We start from the raw sequence: 20,910 nt of genomic DNA, 5'->3' as shown, positions 1-20,910 counted from the left end.
ATTACCTATTTAAAATGTCAATAGTCGCTAAAATGTTGCTTTGTCTAAAGCTTCCACCTGTATGTAAAGGCTAAAGCTTTCTGGCTTGAAGGTGACTGTTTTACACAAGTTTTCTTTTTATTTCACTACAGGTGGTTGGCACTACAATTAATTTTAATGGACCAGCCACATTTATTAACAACAATGCTGAAACTGTCAATGGAGGAGCAATTTTTCTAATATCATTCAGCCAAATTTTCTTATATCATGGAGCAAATATTAACTTTATTGGAAATACTGGCAGGTACGTACATGTTATTGTTTTAGCTATATGCACACTACTGTGTATTTGTATGTAGGTTTGAGCCAATATGCTTTGAAAGTAGCCTATTGTGCTTTTGAGTAGTGCTAAGATATCACGCCATGGGTCATTCCATACCAAATCAACAAAAAAAATCCGGACCCCTTTCAATTTTCATGAAATTTGGCACAAACATAGACCCTATCAAGAAACTTTCTCACACCGAAATTTGGTTCATTTCATTGGTCTCCCCTTAAGTTATGACCACTCAAAGTTTCTGCTGAAAATTTTATTTTGCTTAAACATTTTCAATAAAATGGCCATAACTTTGCTTATGATTCACATAAAAACTTCTGGTTTAGATTTTTGAAATCCTTATTAAATTCTCTTTCAGGTGATGTATAATGTTTTATAATCGCTCAAAGGAAAAGGTCGAACCACAAAAATGTAGCTTTTTCCTTTGATCTTAATTTTCAAAAATATATATTCTTTAATTAAATATAGTTTTGGTTTACATGTTGCTCTAATACCCATCATTCACCACTGTGAGTTTAAAGTTGGGACCAATAGTGGATCATGAGTTATAAGTGTTAATGTGTAACCTTGTAATCACTGCTATTTGTATGGTATTTTTACAGTGTAATTTCCAATACCAATTGCGAATAACCTTATATTAGTATGTCGCAAATCCTTTTATGCATTAAAATAGTTAGGGTTTGTATTGACAAGGGCTCACTACACTGAAACCATACTAACAGACCACTTTTAAAGCTAAGAAAGCTGGAGCAATAATAAGGCGGCCTAATAAAGGAATCACTGATTATATTTTTGCTGTAAGTTCAGTGTCCTATAAAATAGAGGTGGCTACTATAACAAGGTGGTCCTATTATAGAGGTACAGTAGCTATATTTATAGGGGATTTACTGTACAACTAATGATATTCCAATCTATTCTTTCAATTTTACTGTATAATAGTAATAATAATATTCAGCCACAGATTATGATGATAGTTTCCAATCTTATACATGTGTATAATGGATGCAAACGACACAGTTACTCATACATATGTACATGTAATGTGGAACAGTTGAATTGAAATGCCATGTCTTAGTGATATCCAAAGCTTCTTGGTCATAATACCTAGGTAACTGCTTCATATAGTTGCATTAGAGTAGAAATATCCTATTTTAAGTTTCCCTTATAAAAAGATGGCCTTTAAGGTAGCCGCTAAGATATGTTACACTGTATATCACTTTTGAATTATACTTTGAAAGGGCAAGCCTACTACTGACCACTTAAAGGCCACCTTTGTATGTCTGTACCTATAAACAATGCCTTTGCTGGAAAAATGTACACTTCTAAAACCACTATGCATTGTCTTGCTCATCAAACATTTGATGGAATAGAGTGGAAAGTGGCCACCTGTATAGAAAGGCCACCACTCCATAAGGACCAATTTCAAATTGATACTATGCACTTATGCAAATGTATTAAGCAGCTACCTAGCCCAAAAAATTTGGCTCTAAGGTAACTGGCTCCATACATCAACTGTATCATGATGAAACTACTTAAATATAGCAATGTAGCTCATAATTTGATTCTAGAAATGTTCCATAGAAATTACATTATAGAAAGATTCACTACAGCAATTGCCCACTGACCCATATCTATAGCTTTAAGTGAAATACATCAATAATCGATTAAAGAAAGGGTCAAGGCAATTAACTTCAAAGTTAAATCAGAGTGTTATAGTAAAGGTTGAGACTGAAAGTGGTGCATATTGCATGACAGTCTCTACAATCATTCACATGTAACTTTGACATGCAATGAAATCTGATGCATTGATATCAGTACACAATTGAATTTTTGAAGGTGTAAGTTGAAAAGGCTGTTAGAACTGCATCATTCATTCATTACTACTCGTCAGAAAAGCTCTAGTAGATTACATTTGAAACATTCATGCCTGTGTTAAGAACAAAGACATAACATTATGTAAGTGTTTCAAATTACAGTGGAACTTGTCTTAGCGGCCACCTCTAATGAAAGGCCACCTTTCTATTTAAGGCCAACTTTAAATTGTTCTAGTAAGACATTTATACACATAAAACTATATAAATAGCCGTCTGCATATTAAGGCCAAAAAAACTGGCCTTGACTGTCTTAGACAGTTTCCACTATAGCTACGTACATTAATTTTGTGTATCAAAATACGTACTTGCATATCAAAAATTAGCATTAAATGCTAACAGTAGCAGTTACTGTAGCTAGTGAAAATGTCATCAAGTTCAACATTTCACTACTATATAATAGACTTGGCGTCATAATCAGACACAATATATACAAGCTTGATAAGGGGTAAATTACTTGAGTATATGTATTTAAGTATAAGCTTTTACTGGATTTTCTTACAAAACGTAAACAAATTAACTTTACTTACAAACCAACAATGTATAAAATGATTGTGACATAGTATTATATAAAGTTACTTGCAATTGGACCAGACAGGTATTGCATCTTTGCATACTTGAACCACACAAACAAGAGTGATTACAAGGCTACACATTAACACCTATAACTCATAATCTACTATTGGTCCCAACTTTAAACTCACAGTGATGAATGATGGGTATTAGAGCAACATGTAAACCAAAAATAAATTTAATTAAAGAATACATATTTTTGAAAATTAAGATCAAAGGAAAAAGCTACATTTTTGTGGTTTGACCTTTTCCTTTGAGCAATTATACAACATTATGTATTACCTGAACGGGAATTTAATAAGGATTTCAATTATCTAAACCAGAAGTTTCTATGTCAATCGCAAGCAAAGTTATGGCCATTTTATTGAAGATGTGTAAGCAAAATAAAATTTTCAGCAGAAACTTTGAGCGGTCATAACTTAAAGGGAGACCAATGAAATGAGCCACATTTTGGTGTGAGAAAATTTCTTGAAAGGGTCCATGTTTGTGCCAAATTTCACGAAAATCGAAAGGGGTCCAGATTTTTTTTTGTTGATTTGGTATGGAATGACCTCCATGTTTAAATGCATTTTCAATAAAGAGCTGACTGCTCCTACCCATTAGTTTTCTGACTGCTGTATTAGAGTAAGTGACTGCTCTGTTAGAGTATATTATAACTTGATCTCAAAGTGTGAACAGCCATCAATAATAAACATTACAGGTTTATTGATATTAAATTTAGCATGCAATGAATCATCCTATTATGCTTACATAATGATTGATGCTTTTGGTAGTCTTGAAATCATACTGGCATGCCTTGTAAACACCACACAATTGCAATCAAATATGTACCATTTGTTTCAGCACCTCAAAGTGGATTGTTGTCTATCACATTTAAGTATTCTGACACTCCTGAGCACAATGGTCCTGTTGCTATTATTAATTGGTCACAGTGTCATATTGCATGTCTTTAATGTGTGAAACCCATCTTTTAGTAGGCTATATCAGCTATCATATTGTTTTGAGACTCTTACGTTTTATACAGGGTAGCTACATAGAGTATCATACCCTTATAATGCTCTCTATTATGTTGTACACTGTGTGTGTGTTTCTTGCCTGTGTCTGTATGTATCAGCGCATGTACTGTACATGTGTCGATATTTACACAGCACTGGAGCTGCCATTATTCGTAGTGCTAGATCAATTGTTCCATTGGTGTTTGAGAAGACCTACTTTAATCCACTCTGTTTCATGCAGTTTGAAAACGCTTCCATGCCACCAACTGAAATAAAACAGGTGCATAAAAATACTGTACACATTTTGAATTATACATATGGCAGCATTGTTTATAAAATGTATGTTCACAGAAAGTTCATGCTGTTACAGGTATCCACAAACTTTACGGCAAACAGAGCTGTTGTAGGATCTGCCATTTACACTAGTGATCTAGCATTGTGTTCTTGGTACTCCTATGATCCACCATACTTTTCTGATGAAGCAAATGTTACAAGATGGAAATCTCTGTTTTATAGGTGTGTGTACATCACTGCTTGATATAAGAAGAGAATGGTTTCATACAATACAATGAGTTATCATTATCATTTTCAAATTGATTGTAAAGATTGGTATACTAAAGTACTTAACTACTATTTATGCAGGGATAAACTTGCAGATAAAATTTGATTTTGGTTAGAGCAGCCCCTATAGGCACTTCAGTTTTCAAACAGTACCATTAATAATGTAAAATTTCATTAAGTCCGTGTATATTAGTCAATAGCGTGCAAGGAACATTCTGTGTACATGTAGCTACTGTATGCTGATCATAGAGTGAAAAGTGCTCTAACTTTGGTCATGCATCATCAGATTAATTTAATGGATGCTTTAGTTTGTTGTGATTGCTTTGTTATTGAACTTTGCACTCTTGATGTCATTATTATGTAAGCTTTACCAGGGACATACCAAGGGATCCAGACTTATCGCTAAATAAAAGACTTCGGAATTTCAAATTAGAGGACATGCCATGAAATTAAACACATGTCATTCAAGCAATTGTTTCTCACTACAGTATAAGAACCACATGTACATGAATTAATACTCTACACATGTGCACTTATTGAAAAGCTTCCAGATTTTGTGAAATTTCATATGTAGTTTAGGCGTAGTACGTTATGTGTGGCTGTCCAATACTAATATGGATGTAAGTTTATCTTTGCAAGTTGATGTGCAATTTTCATTTAAATTTTTATATGTTGTTTAGTAATGATAACATCAACACTGGTCATGTGGGTTCGACTGATCAAACATTAGCAGTACAAACTCCAGCTGTTGATTTTATTTTGATGAATCAAACTGTAAGTTTATTTTTGGTGGTGGTTTTGCTTTGCTATTATGTACGTATGTTTTATACAGATTTGTAGTAGTGCTTAATAATTATTAAGTTATATACTAGATACCAGCTTTGGAAATCAGTGACAATAATTTGGGCAAATCAAGCCTAAAAATGCCCTTGAAATAACAAATTTGTACTAACTCACTGATTAACAAATCAGTTTATCCTCTTATCTACTGACTCACAATGAAGAGTGTAAACAGTTAAAAGACACATGTGACTGGCTGTACAAAAACCATTCAGTTCTGTACCTTGCTTCAATTCCATTTTATTGCATCTCTGTTATAATAGTAACAGTGGATTGCCAAAGTTTCAGTATGTATAGTCCTGGAGTAAGCACTAGACATTTGGAATAGCAAGAATTTTTATTTTTCAATTTGTATGACAACAATATGGAAAATAAATTGTATAGGTGCTTAATTAATTGATTATAAGTCACAACTGAAATAAGCTACAAAGATGGAACTTAGCTCAGTATGTTCATCATGAACTGGTAAATCAATCAAGGTGTAGTGCTTTCCCTATACGTATTTCTTCATGTACACAAAGAAGAAAACCATTTCAACAACAGAATGACAACAGTAAACTATTTCTACCTCATCATAAATACTGTAACTTGAACTTTGCATGATTTTTGCTTAGCTGGTGACATAATTATGTAGATCACAATATATTGCAATGGAAGACATCTCTTGCATGCAAGTTCTTTTCATTTACATCTCAACAACATTGCCCACATTGAAAGTACAGGGGTGTGTGTTTGTTGTTTTATGTGACTGGTATGTAGATATGTTTGTCTTGTGCTATATGCTTGAGTTCCTCTTTATCCCAGTAGTCAACACACCAAATAGCAAACACTATAGTTCAATAGCTCTTATAAACTTTTGAATTTGTTACTTTGAGATGAACTTTGAAGAGCAGTTAGCAAGAAATTGCATGACTTCACATGAAATGCAGACAGGCATACAACCTTTCAGCTATTTTTAAAGTAGTGTTACTTTCTTTTTTTTAAGTGTCAGTAAAATTGTGTAGTATTTTATATGCAAAGTTATCCTTATCTGTCTTTATCATATCCCATCAATTCTGCTCAGGTGACTGCTTACCCTGGAGAATCAATAAAATTAGTGATGTTATCATTTGATGAACAGAACTATACCACATCAGATATAATTCAAATATTTGGAGTAATCCATGCCAAAGTAAGCTCCAATGTATAATTGTGCATATAATAATAGATGCAAGGACTAATGAATACATAATCATGCTTACAGGTCTACAGGATATACACTCTAGCAATAATGTCTGCATGCATGTTGTGTAGTAGATGCTAATATCATAGCTGTATTAAAGACTACCTATTATGCATAGAAGGGGTTTGCTATTTCCAACTAAAAAAAGTTATTAAGCCATATAATCATTCTTAAAAATAAACAAAAAGGAGATCATAATTTGTAGTAATTTAGATTCTAGATACAAGTACCATATTAATTATACAACCAAGTACTAAGAAATGCGGTTAAATTATGTCATAATAAATAAATAATTAATAATGTTTGAGAAAATTACAAAGCCTAAGGCTTCGCACTCACCAGGAATAGAATCCATGTTGAATGGAGAGACAATCGTATAATGGGCAGGTGTTTTCGTGGAGATGACAGAAGCAGTATGACGATTTTATTTAACGCCGATCAAAACAGTTAGCACGTGACACCCACTTCAAAGCAGTTGACCAGGCAGATTCAAATAGCAATTTAGACGAACGAACTACTGATCATTTGTTTTTGGAAGTGTTGCCAGCTGGCACACTAAGCCTCAAGTCGTTATGCCAGCTGTCAGTTGATGCACTCTGCCTAAAGAACAAGATTAAGGGTGTGTTATCATGTTAACAATATCATTTCATTGTTTGTTTATTTGCGTAATTTGTTTGTTCTGTATTAATGCTTCGTCCTTCACCTGGTGTGCTAGCTAAATTAATATTTACCACCTTCAGCCTTGCCAAAAATGCTACACTAGCACTACTAACTACAATAATGTGAAGCTCTCTGTTGCGATTCTGTCTTTTATTCTTAGGCACTGACACAAGCTGTGCTGTCTGCCCAAATAAATAAACATCTCCTGTGTGTTGTGAATGCGTATGCAATAGTGTGTACATACGTATCACTGCCTGCATTGTAACACCACTGATGTACTGGTCTTGGCTACCGGTGGCAATAGGGTCTGTATTAAATATACATACCATAGTTATTATGTTTAATCTCAGGCCCATACCCATGGGGAGTTCCCCCTATTTTTAACTGGAAATTTTATTTAACAATCTTTTCAACTATAATCTGTGTTCTATGTATATAGCCCTGCTACATAGGATTCATTATGTACCTTTCATGGCTTCTCAGTACCAGCTGAACCGCATGTGGCTTCCAGGACTGCTGCTAACCAGAGCACAGCACGTTGAGGTTATCTGTCCAAATAGAAACCACTTTAATGATGCATGAATACAGACAGTGGTTTTCTTTCTATCGCTAAGGCTTCTATTATTCTACTTACAGTATCTTATAAGGCCATCCATCATCCATGAGGCTAGAGCCAATCAAAATTAAAAATTTTTGTTAAACATTTTCTAATAAGAGCCCAGAATAGCAATGATGAACATCAGACTGGATGGATACTGTGACTGCTGGACTGTTAACCTTAACACAAGTAAGCCCGGCTTGCTGCATTCAATGATATGAATTCTAAAGTGCCAAGAGTGTGAGTCTGTCAGTTGTTTTCATATTAATCTGTTATTGTGGCTATCATCATATTTAGACAATGGTGAAATGTAAGGCTTACGTAGCTTATAGCACAAATGAATGACCCTGAGCAGTCTTAGAAATGATGGATTGTAGCTACATGCACTACACCATATTTTAATCTCTTGTTTGCATCAGTGTGCGATAGGAGGAATTTATGTCAATGTGTGGGGAAGTTTATTTAATTAGTGCATGCATTTCTGCTTTAATTTTAAGCAATTTGAGGCCATTGACTATTAAACTTCTCTCGCCCCCAGACCCCGCATCTGAAAACACTTACCACTTCAATTCACAACCCCCCTTTTGAAAATCCTACGTATGGGCCTGAATCTGATTGTGCTGGCCTTCACCACCTTGTCATAAATAGCCTCATTTCTTGATTGAATCATCTTAAAAGATTTCTCATGCCTACAATGTAAGCAATGCAAATAGGCAATGCAACTAATATCACTGGCACACTTGCTTTTGTGGCCCAGCTCATATTAAAAAATATCTCAGATAACAGTTTCCAGTGACAGACAGTTGAAATACTCTGTTTCTTTTGTCATTAAGGTCTGCTCTTAATAACTTCAGCAGCCATGTCTTAATCCAGTACTCTAATTCATCTTCATTAAACAATATATAACATTTATTGTACTTTGGGTGAAAAGATCAAAGTGAAAAGTGTACTTTTATTTCCATATTGTACACCTGGCTGCACACTTCAAAGCTGGCAGGGTGCTGTATTTATTTCAACTGTGCTGTATTTGCCCAAGTGTGCTGTATTTTCCCTTTGATCCCAATACAGCACTGTTGAAACAGTAAACAAGTTGACCAAAGCATGACCAATGCCAGACACATTATCGCATTCTTTTCACCAAACCACTGCAATGTTATGAAGCCATTCAACAATTATGACGTATCATAAACACAAAGAACAATGCCATGACCTAAACACAAGTGGGCGAATTACCCTGAAAGCCATTCTTAGCGAAAAGGAACAGAGCACATGGCGTTATCAGCAGTACAAAATGACTCCTGTCCACGTTGTAAAGCCAGGTGGAACACCATAAGTTAATTCGCTCCAGTTGCCTTCGTGGTATCGTCCCCAGCGCCACACCATGGCTTCTATAAATGCACTCACATGCCAAACACAATAGCAAGCCTCTCTATAACAAAGTTACAGACTTACTCATGGGCTTTAAGCCAGGCCTCAACCGAGAAAGAAGCAGTTGGCCACTTACTGTCGCTCTCGGCAGCTCAAATCAATTAAAGCTATGTAGCTAGCTAGCTTCATCACGCTGGTGGAGGCAGTATGAACGAGTATGAATAATGTTAATCACTGCAGTGAATACACACGGTCTCGAGCTTACGCGGATAGGCACTCACCTCCTGCTACTTGGCGTCACCCCCACTCTTCGCAGCCACTACTTTAGTACAATAAACCAGTTAAAGCACCGCCGCGAATGCAATATGGAAAAAATAGCACGAGGGCGTGGGCAAGAGACTAATACAGCATGAGGCGAAATCATGTGACACAAATTTTGTAGAGATACTAAATTTTATGGACTGTTTAATGGATGTTTAAGCTTCATTTTAGACATTAGACCCAATTCCATAGATGTGAGAACATGCTCAAATTGTGAAAATCATGCAGGAGAGGTGACAATGTATGATGTGGTCTTCCATGGTCTTTTGCATATAATTATCACTTAATATGTTTACTTTGAGTGTTACTGTGTATGTGTATCTTTTCCACCCACACACACTGTGCTGGCCATGCACTGTTTGTACATGCCCCATTTGTAAATTGTCCCATTGGTAGTTGTACTTGGCTGTATGTGCCCCAGGCCTAGTAATAATTATGTAACCAAGTACTAAAGATAATGTAAAAAAATAATTGATTTAAAAATGGTGTAGGGATCTATGCAGTAAAAGTAGTGAAACAAGAGATGAATAATGGTATTACAGCATTGCTCAGTGGGAAAATCCCTACTTTGGTATTGAGCAAAAGCTAATGTGCCAGAGTAGGGACTTTCCCACTGAACCATGCTGTAATACCATCATTCATCTCTTGTTTCACTACTTTTATTGCATAGATCCCTACTTCGTTTTTAAATTTTAAAAATACTAGTTTGTTTAGTGTTTTGCTGTAGCACAGCTAGCTACAATGTAACTTGTGACTATTCTAATAGAATATCATACATGACTGTTGTATTAGAGTATATCTCGAGTCAGCTTGGATGTTCAAGCTTTACTGCTTGTAGGTGTCAGATTCAATACCATGATTCTCACAATTTAAAGTGCAATCTCACATCCTCACATCTCCATGGTCCTGATTGTAATTGCATACTAATACATCCCTTATGTTTATGTGCCAGTCAATTCCTCTAGAATTGTATTACTGTGTATCTTTTCTACCTGCACACACTGTGTTGGCCATGCACTGTTTGTACATGCCCCATTAGTAGGTTGTCCTGTTGGTGATTGTACTTGGTTGTATTTGCCCCGGGCCTGGTAATAATAATAATTATTATTATTATTATACAACCAAGTACTAAAGATAATAAGAAATGCGGTTGAAATTATGTCATAAATAATAATGAATAAATAAATGAATGATTAATGTTCTCGAAAACTATGAGGCCTAGAGACATAAACTAACCGGGGATAGATTCGCCTGTGAACGAAGGCACAACCGTGTAATAATTACGCCTGTTTGTACTGATGACTTTAACATATATGTATTTCTAAATAACACCCAGTACCACATCCATGCTGATTGTGCAAAGGAAAAGATTAGCGACCATCAGCGGAGTGATTGCAAGAGAGCCAGAGGCCACTTTACAACTAAACAACAAGTTTATGTGACTATGTTTTAATGATTGTACCTATTTATTTTGTATCATGCATATGCATTCCACTGAGACATCAGTGTGAAGACTGAACCAGCTGATGTGCTCGTGAACAAAAAGGAACACAGTATGTTTCTGATCAATGTTTTGTTGTATTGTACATCTTCATCCTTCAGCTGGCTTGATAGCTGGTATTATTTTCTACCCTTGCTGTTGCCAATAATCTTCAATCATCAAGAAGACCCAGAAGATGCATGTAACAATGTGTAGCTAACTATCTCCTGTATGTTGTGTATGCATAATATTATAGACTGTGATTATAGTGCCAATGCCACACCACTGATTTACTGGCACATACCAGTGGCCTCTAGTTACAACAGAGTCTATTGTTCCAATTGGGATCATTTGCCAGTTATGCCTTCACAACCTTGTTGCACATAGGTCACTTCATGACTTCAGAAACATGTCACACCTACAGTGCGAAGTAGGTAATTAAGAACCACACTGATATTGATTCAGACTATAGATTGTTTGTGGCTGGTGTCTCCTTAGTGTTCGGTCTTGTATCCAGGTGGCTCTCCAGCCAATAATACATTGCTGCATGCACTACTGCTTTAATGTGAGTCTCCAGTATGTCATCTATGGCTCAGTATGTTGGCACAGATTAAAGGCAACTGGTAGCTAGTGTAAGTGTCAGTATACATCAGTAGTGTAGCTATGTCACATTGATGTGTATACGCCATACACAACATGTTTCCTTTATTTGGGACCATAATGTTGATTGTGCCTAGCCTTTACCACCTTGTCATACCTGTACTTCTTAACTGAATCACCTTCAGAGAGATCTCACACCTACAATATAAACAAATCAATTAATATCACTATAGCTAACTTGTTTTTTGTGTAATAAGTTGCATTTTAGTATTGTGATTTTCTGGAACTCCCTTGCCTGTGTATGCATGCGTATCATTTCCACCGGCACACACGCTGCTCTGAGTGCTGGCTATGACACTGCTTATAAATGCCCAATGGGTAGGTTGCAATGTTGGTGTATGTACTTTGTTGTATGTGACCCGGTCCTAGTAATAATAATTACATAACCAAGTAATAAGAGTAATACGAAATGACATCATAAATATGACCCAGTCTGAGAAAACCGGTCTTATCGCCCATGTTAGCAGATTCGATTTTTCACCCAGGACACAAAGCTACATGAATAAACTATCTAATTCCACAATCAAAATCAGCTAGACTTGAGTGGTCTCGTTTTGCTGGCTGCTTTTCCCAAGCCCAGTGGCGATCCGTACGTGTGGTGTGGGGCCTTAATGGAGCTCTGGTCAGCCTGGGGATGACTGTATGTGGCTGTATATCTCTGTGGTGTTGAATGAGTACCTCTGCTGTGAATTTCCTTTCATTTTAGCCAGTTGTGAGACCTCAATAGCCCAAAACTTGGCCTAATTCATCCCTTGGCCTTCCTTTTCAATTTTTGAACACCATCTTTCCCGCCTTCCAGGGCCCCCGCCTTCCAGGGCCCCCGCCTTCCACCCAATTTGCAGCTCGCCTGATACAGTCAACCTCGATTTAAAAACTATCTAAAATGGCGGGAAACTTAGTTGTTGGCTACTTGCACAGTGGATGCTCTGGAAGGTAAGGAATTGGTGTAGAACGTGTGAAAATTTGGTACACATAGCTTCAACCGTTGGCGAGCTACAACACACTAAAATACTTGAAACCGGTGTTTCTCGATACTTTTAAATAGGCGATAAGCCCGGTTTTCCCAGACTGGGTCACAAATAATTAATGTACAGGCGAAACTACGCAGCACACACATGAAAACTCAACAGTATTGAGTTAGACAATAGCTGAACATCAAAACAATAAAACAGTTTATTAAACAAGGTCCTCATTCATTAGTTTGGTTTTCCAAATAACGCCATCTATTCAGTTCCTAGTAACCAGTTTAAACACACGACGCGTTAGTTACGAGACATTCCAATCGCATAACCTGTTTGGGTGTTCGGCAAACATTTTATATACACTGTGCCTAAAATTAAGCATTGAACTTGTATAACTGTTTTGAGAACCGGATTTGTATTGTAGTTCCATAGTAACCACTTCATATGCGCTGCGCATTAAACTAGGTGTTAGAAACGTATTTCAAACTTTGAGCCGATGCTTCAAGTGACGCTTGAGTGACGCTTCGAGGGTGTGGATGCAGCCATAGCTAACTGGCTTAAGCAGCTACCATACATACTCTATACAAGTGAAGATTGAGATTGGGCCGCGTGTTGTGCAACTGAATGAGCAGGGAGAAACGTGAGAAGAAACGAAACAAGAAGATCTACAGCTCAAAAAGTGTTGTGGTTACGTAGTTGCTTAATATTAATTAGCTACGTAAGTAGAAAAGATAACATAAGACAGATGTCAAACATGTCAGATGTTTTAATATAACATATCTTAAGGCCACTCCACTCTGTTTCCATTCCTGGACTCAAGCATATTTGCATGTGGGCAGGCGGTATGCCACCAGTAGCATATTTGCTGCTACTGGTGGCATGGGACCTTCTACCACTACTGTCTTTAGGAAACTTGCTTCCTTGTTAGCGGAAAAATGGAATATCATTTACAGTAATATCAATTACAGTAACATTGTTTGTTTTGGTTGCGATGTAGGTTGTGCTTTTCCTCGATAAGATCTGCTGTGATGTGTTTACAGGATCATCAATATTCGTCTTGACATCCATTACCATCTCATGTCGATCTGGCCTGCTCTGAGGGTCGCCTTGATTCTGGCGGCCCTGAGTGAATGCTGTTTTTTTTTTCCAGCTGTTCAGCACTTTTACAGCTAGTGCTGGGGGTGGAGGCAAGGGCAGTCCATCTAGCCCAGGAAAATAATGCGGGCGGACGGTCCATTTCCAGTATTTCATTTATAAGACTGGCAGCTTCCAAGCTATTATTTGCCTGACACAACCAAGAAAAGCTGTACCTTCCTTTTCAAGAAATTCAAGTTGCAAAAATTGCACAAATGTGAAGTTTGTGCCGACTTGATAGCACTGCTGACACATGAGCTGACGCTGACTTTTACTGAGCCTGTCAGTATGCAAGAATCACCAGAAAAATAATGGAAGAAATATGGAATAGTCGAAAATTTAGAGTAATGGTCTGGTCACGCTAACATTCAAAATTTATAGTGTGTTACTGAAAACGAGTAACACCAATCAGATTACATTGCTGGTACAGTAACAGTAGTTATAAAATATTTGTTACATTTGTTTTGGAGTTACCACTTGATGCACGAAGAGTTTGTGTGAAGATGCGATATAACTGAGGCTGATTGTAACCTTCAATAGGATGCTCTTTAAGAGAAAAAATGGAGATAGTAAAAGGGCCTTGTAGTTAAAACTGATAATGCTGCCTAATCCGTATTGAAAGAAATCTTTGGTTATTATATCCATAATATGGAAATATCTTTGGTTATCAGCTGTACGTTGATCTATTTCAAGAACTACTCACTTTGTGTGGATGTTGGATGTACCATTCTTACTGACATTATTGTGACATCACTGTTTAATCGCATTCCATTGTTGCAACTCTATAGAGTGACCAGACCCTTCCTCTCTACATGAAGGGGCAGACACTACCAGATTAGATAGAAACGCTGTTAACATCTGTAACATTAACCGTACTAAATTTCTAGGCCAAACTATTGGTGCTTCTTTCTCAGGCACTCATAAGTTAGACTCTGAATTGATGATTGTTCTATGGGAATGCAAAGAGTGGATTCTAAAGAATTTTTTACATCTGTTTTTCATCTTAACACTGCTGTGCAGGGCGTAGCCAGAGTTTGCCATGTCTGGGAGTTGGGTGGGAAAGTCATATTCAGCCATGCAACACACATACACATGCCCATCTTCATATGGACATCAATACAGCATTTCATAATGTGTTATGCACTATGTATAATACTTTTCCTACACTACTGCATGTAAGATGACTATAATATTACGTTACAGCCCTAACTGGCTGTTGGCCTGCTTAATTATAACCCATATATGTCTGCATGTGTCTTTATTGTTTATACCCAACTATAGAAAGAAACGTGAAAGGCATCAGGTGATTTTTGGTATTCTTTCACATGATAAAATTAATATTCCCTGCCACTAGAGTTGGTAACCTAGAAGCAAAGAAACAACTTTTGATTCAAGAAGTATATCACACCATTTGAACTATCACTGAGCAGTATACATGTTGCTAGATAAGTGCTAATGACTCAAACACCTTCCTCTATTCTCTGTTCTGAGTTTGGACCACACCGAATACTACATAACTCAATCCAAATGTAAACTGTCCAACCCACTACTGAAAGAGTTAATGCCAATCCTTTGCTCCACGATACTGAGTAGTTTTTGTAATCATGCACTAATCGTGCTTCTATTTATTGCCTCCTAATATTCATACACAATCAAGTTATTTGTAGAGAATAGCCCCGGGGATTTCTGTCCATTCACTAGCCGAAAAAAACATTGGTGAAAATGACTTAATGTTGTTTAAGTTGTGCTACTTATTGTTGTATAATAGTTAAGCACAGTAGACCCTCAGTTATGCGACCCTCATTTATCCGTACCCTTGTTTGTCCGAAGTTGGAAATGACTGCTTTATTAGAGTATTTTGAGTACAAATGTATGTTATATTAGAGTATTTCAACAGAGCTCTGTATTGTATGGAACTTCAGTTATTCAAACAATTCACTTATGTGAACACTTTTACCATTGTCTGAAACACATTGGGGTTCAGATAACCAAGGGTCCACTGTAACTTCATCAGCTCACAACTTTAATTACTCTGGATAGCTGATGGTGGAACAAAAAAGTGTGACGTATCTGGCTACACCATTGCTGCTGTGAAGATCTCAATCACTATTGTTAAGATATAATCCTGCCTTGTCACTGTATACCAGCAACTGTTTCCCATTCTGATGTTTTAGACCTACCCTTTGTACCACATTTTAAAAGTCTGCTAAATGTTTTAACAACTGAATATTCCATGATTGCTGAATTGCGGCATACGCAGTCTCTTTTACATCAAATAGAACAGTCACTCTAATACAGAATTGAGACAGGAATAGTAGCTACTGTAATAAACTGCAACTAATCAGCCTCCCTCATTTATCCATACCCTTGTTTGTCCGAAATTGGAAATGACTGTTCTATTAGAGTATTTTGAGTGTAGGTGTATGTTCTATTAGAGTATTTCATCAGAGCTCTATGCAAATGTATGGGCTTCAATTATCTGAACAATTCACTTATCTGAACACTTTTATCATTGCCTGAGAACAAAGGGGTTCAGATAACTGAGGGTTCACTGTAACTACATTTCAGATGTGGAAAGAAGCAGTTTATGTACTTTTTTTGTTTTTTAGCATGATGAATTAATTAATAATGCCTGTTTCAAGCTACTGTTAAGGGATAAAGATAAACACTTACACAACACTTATTGTATCATTTTCGTATGTTGTCACATTGTCATTACTTTGTATGGTGTAGCATCAGAATTCAACTTTAACAAAAATTGATGTTGGTTAATGATTGTTCTGTTAGGTCATTTAATGGATGGTTCTTCTCTAAGTTGTATATACTCTGTGTGTCACACAATAACATAACTTTTAGTCCACTGTTATGTATGTGTTTGTTATGTTTCTTGATCTTGCCCTGCTTGCAAGCAAAAAATTGCTGCGGTTGTAGTACAAACAGACACCATATAATACATTTTGTGGCATAATCAGGGCTATAGGGATAAGGTACGTAGAGGCCACCATGAAGTGCCATGCATTATAATTATGGTGACACAACCAACTAACACAGTAGGATCTTGAGTATCTGCACGCTTGTTTATCTGAACAGTATACATGACTGCTCTATTAGAGTATTTTGTTAGGTGAATATTCTATTAGAGTAAGTGTATGTTCTATTAGGTAGTTAAACGAAACTCTGTATATAAATGAATCGGCTTCATTTATTTAAACATTATTGGCACACAGGTGTTCAGATAATAGAGGTCTGACTGTATGTGTATACTTATTGTACATCACAGTTAGACAAAGCAACTACAGGGTGTTGTATACACGTTAACAAATTTACTTGGTTATGTGTGACCCAGTCCTAGTAATAATAATAATAATAAGTATACTTTTATATGTTCACTTGTTTTTCTTTTAATCTGGATATATAAGTATGTACATATTGTTACATATGTGCCCCGATTTTGGAAAATCAGTCTTAATGTCACATTCGACAACTCAAATATTTATGACCAAAATGAAGTATTCCAAGCCAGGGGCGGATCCAGGGGGGGGTTCAAAGGGCTCCATGGAATCCCCCTTTTGAAAGAGCCTCTCTAACTCGAGATACTCTAATGGAGCAGTCAAATCGAGATACTCTAATAGAGCAGTCACAGTAGTCTTTTGAGGAGCAGCTATGTATCAAGCTATGTATCTAGTTATAAATAAGGAAATATAGTTGGTGAGGGCATCTATGGTGAGGGGAAGCTATTGTCAGCAGGTGATGACTTTTTTTTTGGTCTTCAACTTACAGCTAGGCTGAACTTGCAATTCCAAAGTGGAACCCCCCTTTTTAAAAGTCTGGATCCGCCCCTGCAAGCAATTGGTCAGCTTTACAATGGTTACATTTGTTAGTCAGTACCTTGAATTGCTACAAATTTTGAGAAATAATCCAACAGGTACCAAACTGTCTTAACAGTAACACAGTGAATTGTGAATTTCTAATTATTTCACATGTGACATTAAGACTGATTTTCCAAAATTGGGTCACATATATACATGCACTGATAGCATTAAATGTCGCATTTGAGAGTCACATGCTTTTTTCCTTCACAGAATTTTTCATTTGATTTTTCTCCTAAAGCTGCTACAATGGACCCATCAAACCCTAGTATCTTTGTAAAATATGGAATAAAATCACCAGATTTGCCTAGTGAAATAGTTACGAATAGCACTTACAGGATTTCTGTGTCTGCATTTAGAGAGAATTTTCCAGTAAGTGTTCAATGTTCAGATTGGTAATTCTGATTTTAATGTGTGCACACACACATATACGCATCACTTCATATTATATATGTATTATGTATGTACTTGCCACAATGCATAAATTGTCCACCATGCATATGCTTACTACACAAGCACAAATTTTGGTGTAGATCAGTCATATGTGACCGGATCTGCAAAAACCTGACACAATCGCGCAAGCCTAGATTTACAGTATAAAGCATTAATGCAATGGATAAAATTCTTGCATATTATTAAAAAAATTCCATAAATTTTTTGAACGCCTCTTTCTTAGTGACAGAAGGGACTAACAATAAAACCCTGGACATCATCTTATTCACCTACTCAAGAGGAGCTGGAAAATGTTTGTTTCGTTGCTGTAGACCCAAGGATACAGGAGTTATGATTATTTGTTTACGTCATGTCAAAGCGATCGTATGCGATCAATTTTTCTTCAAGAATTGTGCCTTTGTATGCAGTGAAGAAGGGTGAGTAAAGGAAAAACTTACCTAGTAATTGATTTCCCTGTTCATGGCGAAAACGATGGTGATAATTGTAGCTCCGTACCTCAATTCATTGGTAAGTTACAACCGTTTTTGTAGGTGTCTGTAATTTATTTTCCCTATACTTGCTGTACAAATTGATTTTTTTTGTTTCTACTTTGTAGGGCTGTAACTCCTAAAGGTATTGGCATATGAGGTTGCCAGAGGGTACACTTGGCTAAGTAGAGTAAAAATATTTAACCAACAGGATTTGAAAAATGCGCGGTTGTGTCGGGTTTTCGCAGATCTGGTCACATATGGTAAATCATGCTGCATATACTGTGATGACTGCAGCTGGAAGCATACAGTACATGTAATATATACCACTTTAGCGTGGGCGTTCAAAGGCGCCGCTCGGTGTTTAACTCGCATATTGCCCGGACAATATCATGGGAAAGCGGTTTGCCAATGACTTTGATACCCAGCCAGTTCAAAGAATCGATGCGCTTTGACTCGTTATATTGAACAACATAGAGCTTTGTATTGTGGGACTCGGTTTTGTAGAGGTTGCTAAGCTTAGTACATAGGCTAAGATAGAGTAGTTGGTTGTTACTAAAGGATAATGAAGGCACAAAATAATTGTTTGGGCGATTGTGGATGCGTATTTCTACCCAACGCGTATCAGCCTTTGAACAGACCATGGAACAGCAAAGCTACTACTGCTACGTTGAAATAGGTTAGTAACTTACAGTTCTAAGTACTTAACTTAATATAATAACTTACTTACTGTCCCAATAGCGAAGTTAGTTGGCTTATCTTAGTACAAAAATGATAACAATATAAACTCCATCCCACAATCGCAAGTTTTCTAACATTGCGTGTTGAAGCATAGTAACGTATTAATGACATTTTAACGTATGGACAACGTTTTGATGGCTATTAGCCCACGCTATTAAAACCACAATCGATCTTCAGATGCTACTGTATAAAACAAATGGGATGAGTTCTCATTAGTTCTTTCACCTATTAGGTGAGTGCGCCCCAAGTGATATATATCACTTGTACCATGGCTGCTTGGGATTTTGCTGACATATACACCCGCAGCCCTCGTGCTTTGGGTGTATACATCAGCAAAATCCCTCGCAGCCATGGTATAACTATTACATGTATCATGTATCATGAGGGCTTTACCTGATATTCAGGATGAGGGCTGAGGGTATACATGTATCAGGCGAAAGCCTGAGTGTCCCATGATACAGCTATTATGCATCTGATTTGTAGTAGGCCAAATCATCAGCTACTGCTAAGAGTTCCGGATGATTTTATATTATACTTAGAGCTTCTGGTTTTTGATTATGGTATTCAGTAAGTAGTCATTTGCATTACGTCATTCCAGTTTTTCAAACACCAACTATGGCAACAAGCATAGCACTTTCAATTTTAGTATGGAGATAAAGCATTGTGGCAAGCTGGTAAGGTATTAGTGACACAGAATTCATTACAATGATATGAATAGTGTGTGGCTAATTATTATGATGTACTGTGTAGTTTCACTCCATCCACAAAAGAAGCCACCTAAGCAATATTTATTCGCTTTACGTAACCTCTTGCTACTCATTTACCTTCCATAATAACTTGTGTAACTCATTCGCCAACAACAAGCTGTATGCCATTAATATCCAGTTAGTACATACATCAGACTATATCAAATTCTACAATCAAAACAAATTGTGTGTGCGTTTTAAAATAAACGTCACAGCCGGGTTATATCTGAATGTAGTCTGGGCAAGTGACTAGATGGCTACATTTGAAATGTATCCTAGGACGGAACCTTTGATCTACCCACACACTGCATTACATTTATTTCTACATAGTCTCATCAGAATTTGTACAGTATATGTGTAATGATAGGACAGCCAATATCTCTAATGGAGCAGTCAGATAAATACCATAATATTAGGCTACCAAACTATTATATCTTTACGTTGCTCTCAAGCCAAAAGTAATTATATTTGCCATGTAGAAATGAAAACTTAATTGTTAGTAAACGTGTTCCAAACTAAATAAGAAGCCAAAATGTTAAGTTGTGGCAAGTTTTTCTCAAAAGCACAACAGATTTTATGTGATGTACGAAAATTTACCCTTGTGTAGGAAGCATGGTTCCTACACTTGTAGGGCAACATTAAGAAATTTTGTAGGAACTATTCCCACACTGTTGAATTTTGTAAGAAAGATTCCTACACATGACACAATGTGTAGGACATTGTAGGAATAATTCTACACTTGTAGGAATTATTTCTACAATTCAAGAAGATGTCTTACACTTTGCTCAATATGTAGGAATCTTTCTTACAAAATTCAACAGTGTGGGAATATTTCCTACAAAATTGTGCAACAATTCTCAATAAAACGCTACACATGTAGGAACATGGCTCATACACAAGTGTAAAATTCCTTCCTGCACTTTACCTCAAAATTATGATTTCTTATTTAGTTTGGAATATGTTAGTAATCGTAACAGTAGAATTTTTTAGCACTGCATAATGACTAAAAGCGTAATGTTGTACATAAAACGCATCATTAACAGCAAGCTAATTATTCTTTGAAAATAACCCTC

The 20,910-nt window shown here is 36.6% G+C and overlaps 1 protein-coding gene across 4 annotated transcripts in view; it reads left to right on the top strand.

Moving 5' to 3' along the window:
- The window catches only part of LOC136257266 (uncharacterized), a 56,574-nt gene that overhangs the window by 6,972 nt on the left and 28,692 nt on the right, over positions 1 to 20,910 (top strand). For all 4 annotated transcript variants that reach the window (XR_010701874.1, XR_010701875.1, XR_010701876.1 and 1 more), the window contains exons 4-9: positions 132 to 283; positions 3,909 to 4,035; positions 4,126 to 4,271; positions 4,997 to 5,090; positions 6,220 to 6,327; positions 17,644 to 17,802. Coding sequence is in view for 1 of the 4 variants with exons in the window: in XM_066050359.1 (XP_065906431.1) it covers positions 132 to 283; positions 3,909 to 4,035; positions 4,126 to 4,271; positions 4,997 to 5,090; positions 6,220 to 6,327; positions 17,644 to 17,802 (786 nt within the window). In the remaining 3 variants the exon portion in view is untranslated. The remainder of the gene's footprint in view (positions 1 to 131; positions 284 to 3,908; positions 4,036 to 4,125; positions 4,272 to 4,996; positions 5,091 to 6,219; positions 6,328 to 17,643; positions 17,803 to 20,910) is intronic.

Source organism: Dysidea avara, chromosome 6, assembly GCF_963678975.1.
Source record: "Dysidea avara chromosome 6, odDysAvar1.4, whole genome shotgun sequence".
NCBI lineage: Eukaryota > Metazoa > Porifera > Demospongiae > Dictyoceratida > Dysideidae > Dysidea > Dysidea avara.
This window is presented reverse-complemented; position numbering and strand designations above follow the sequence as displayed.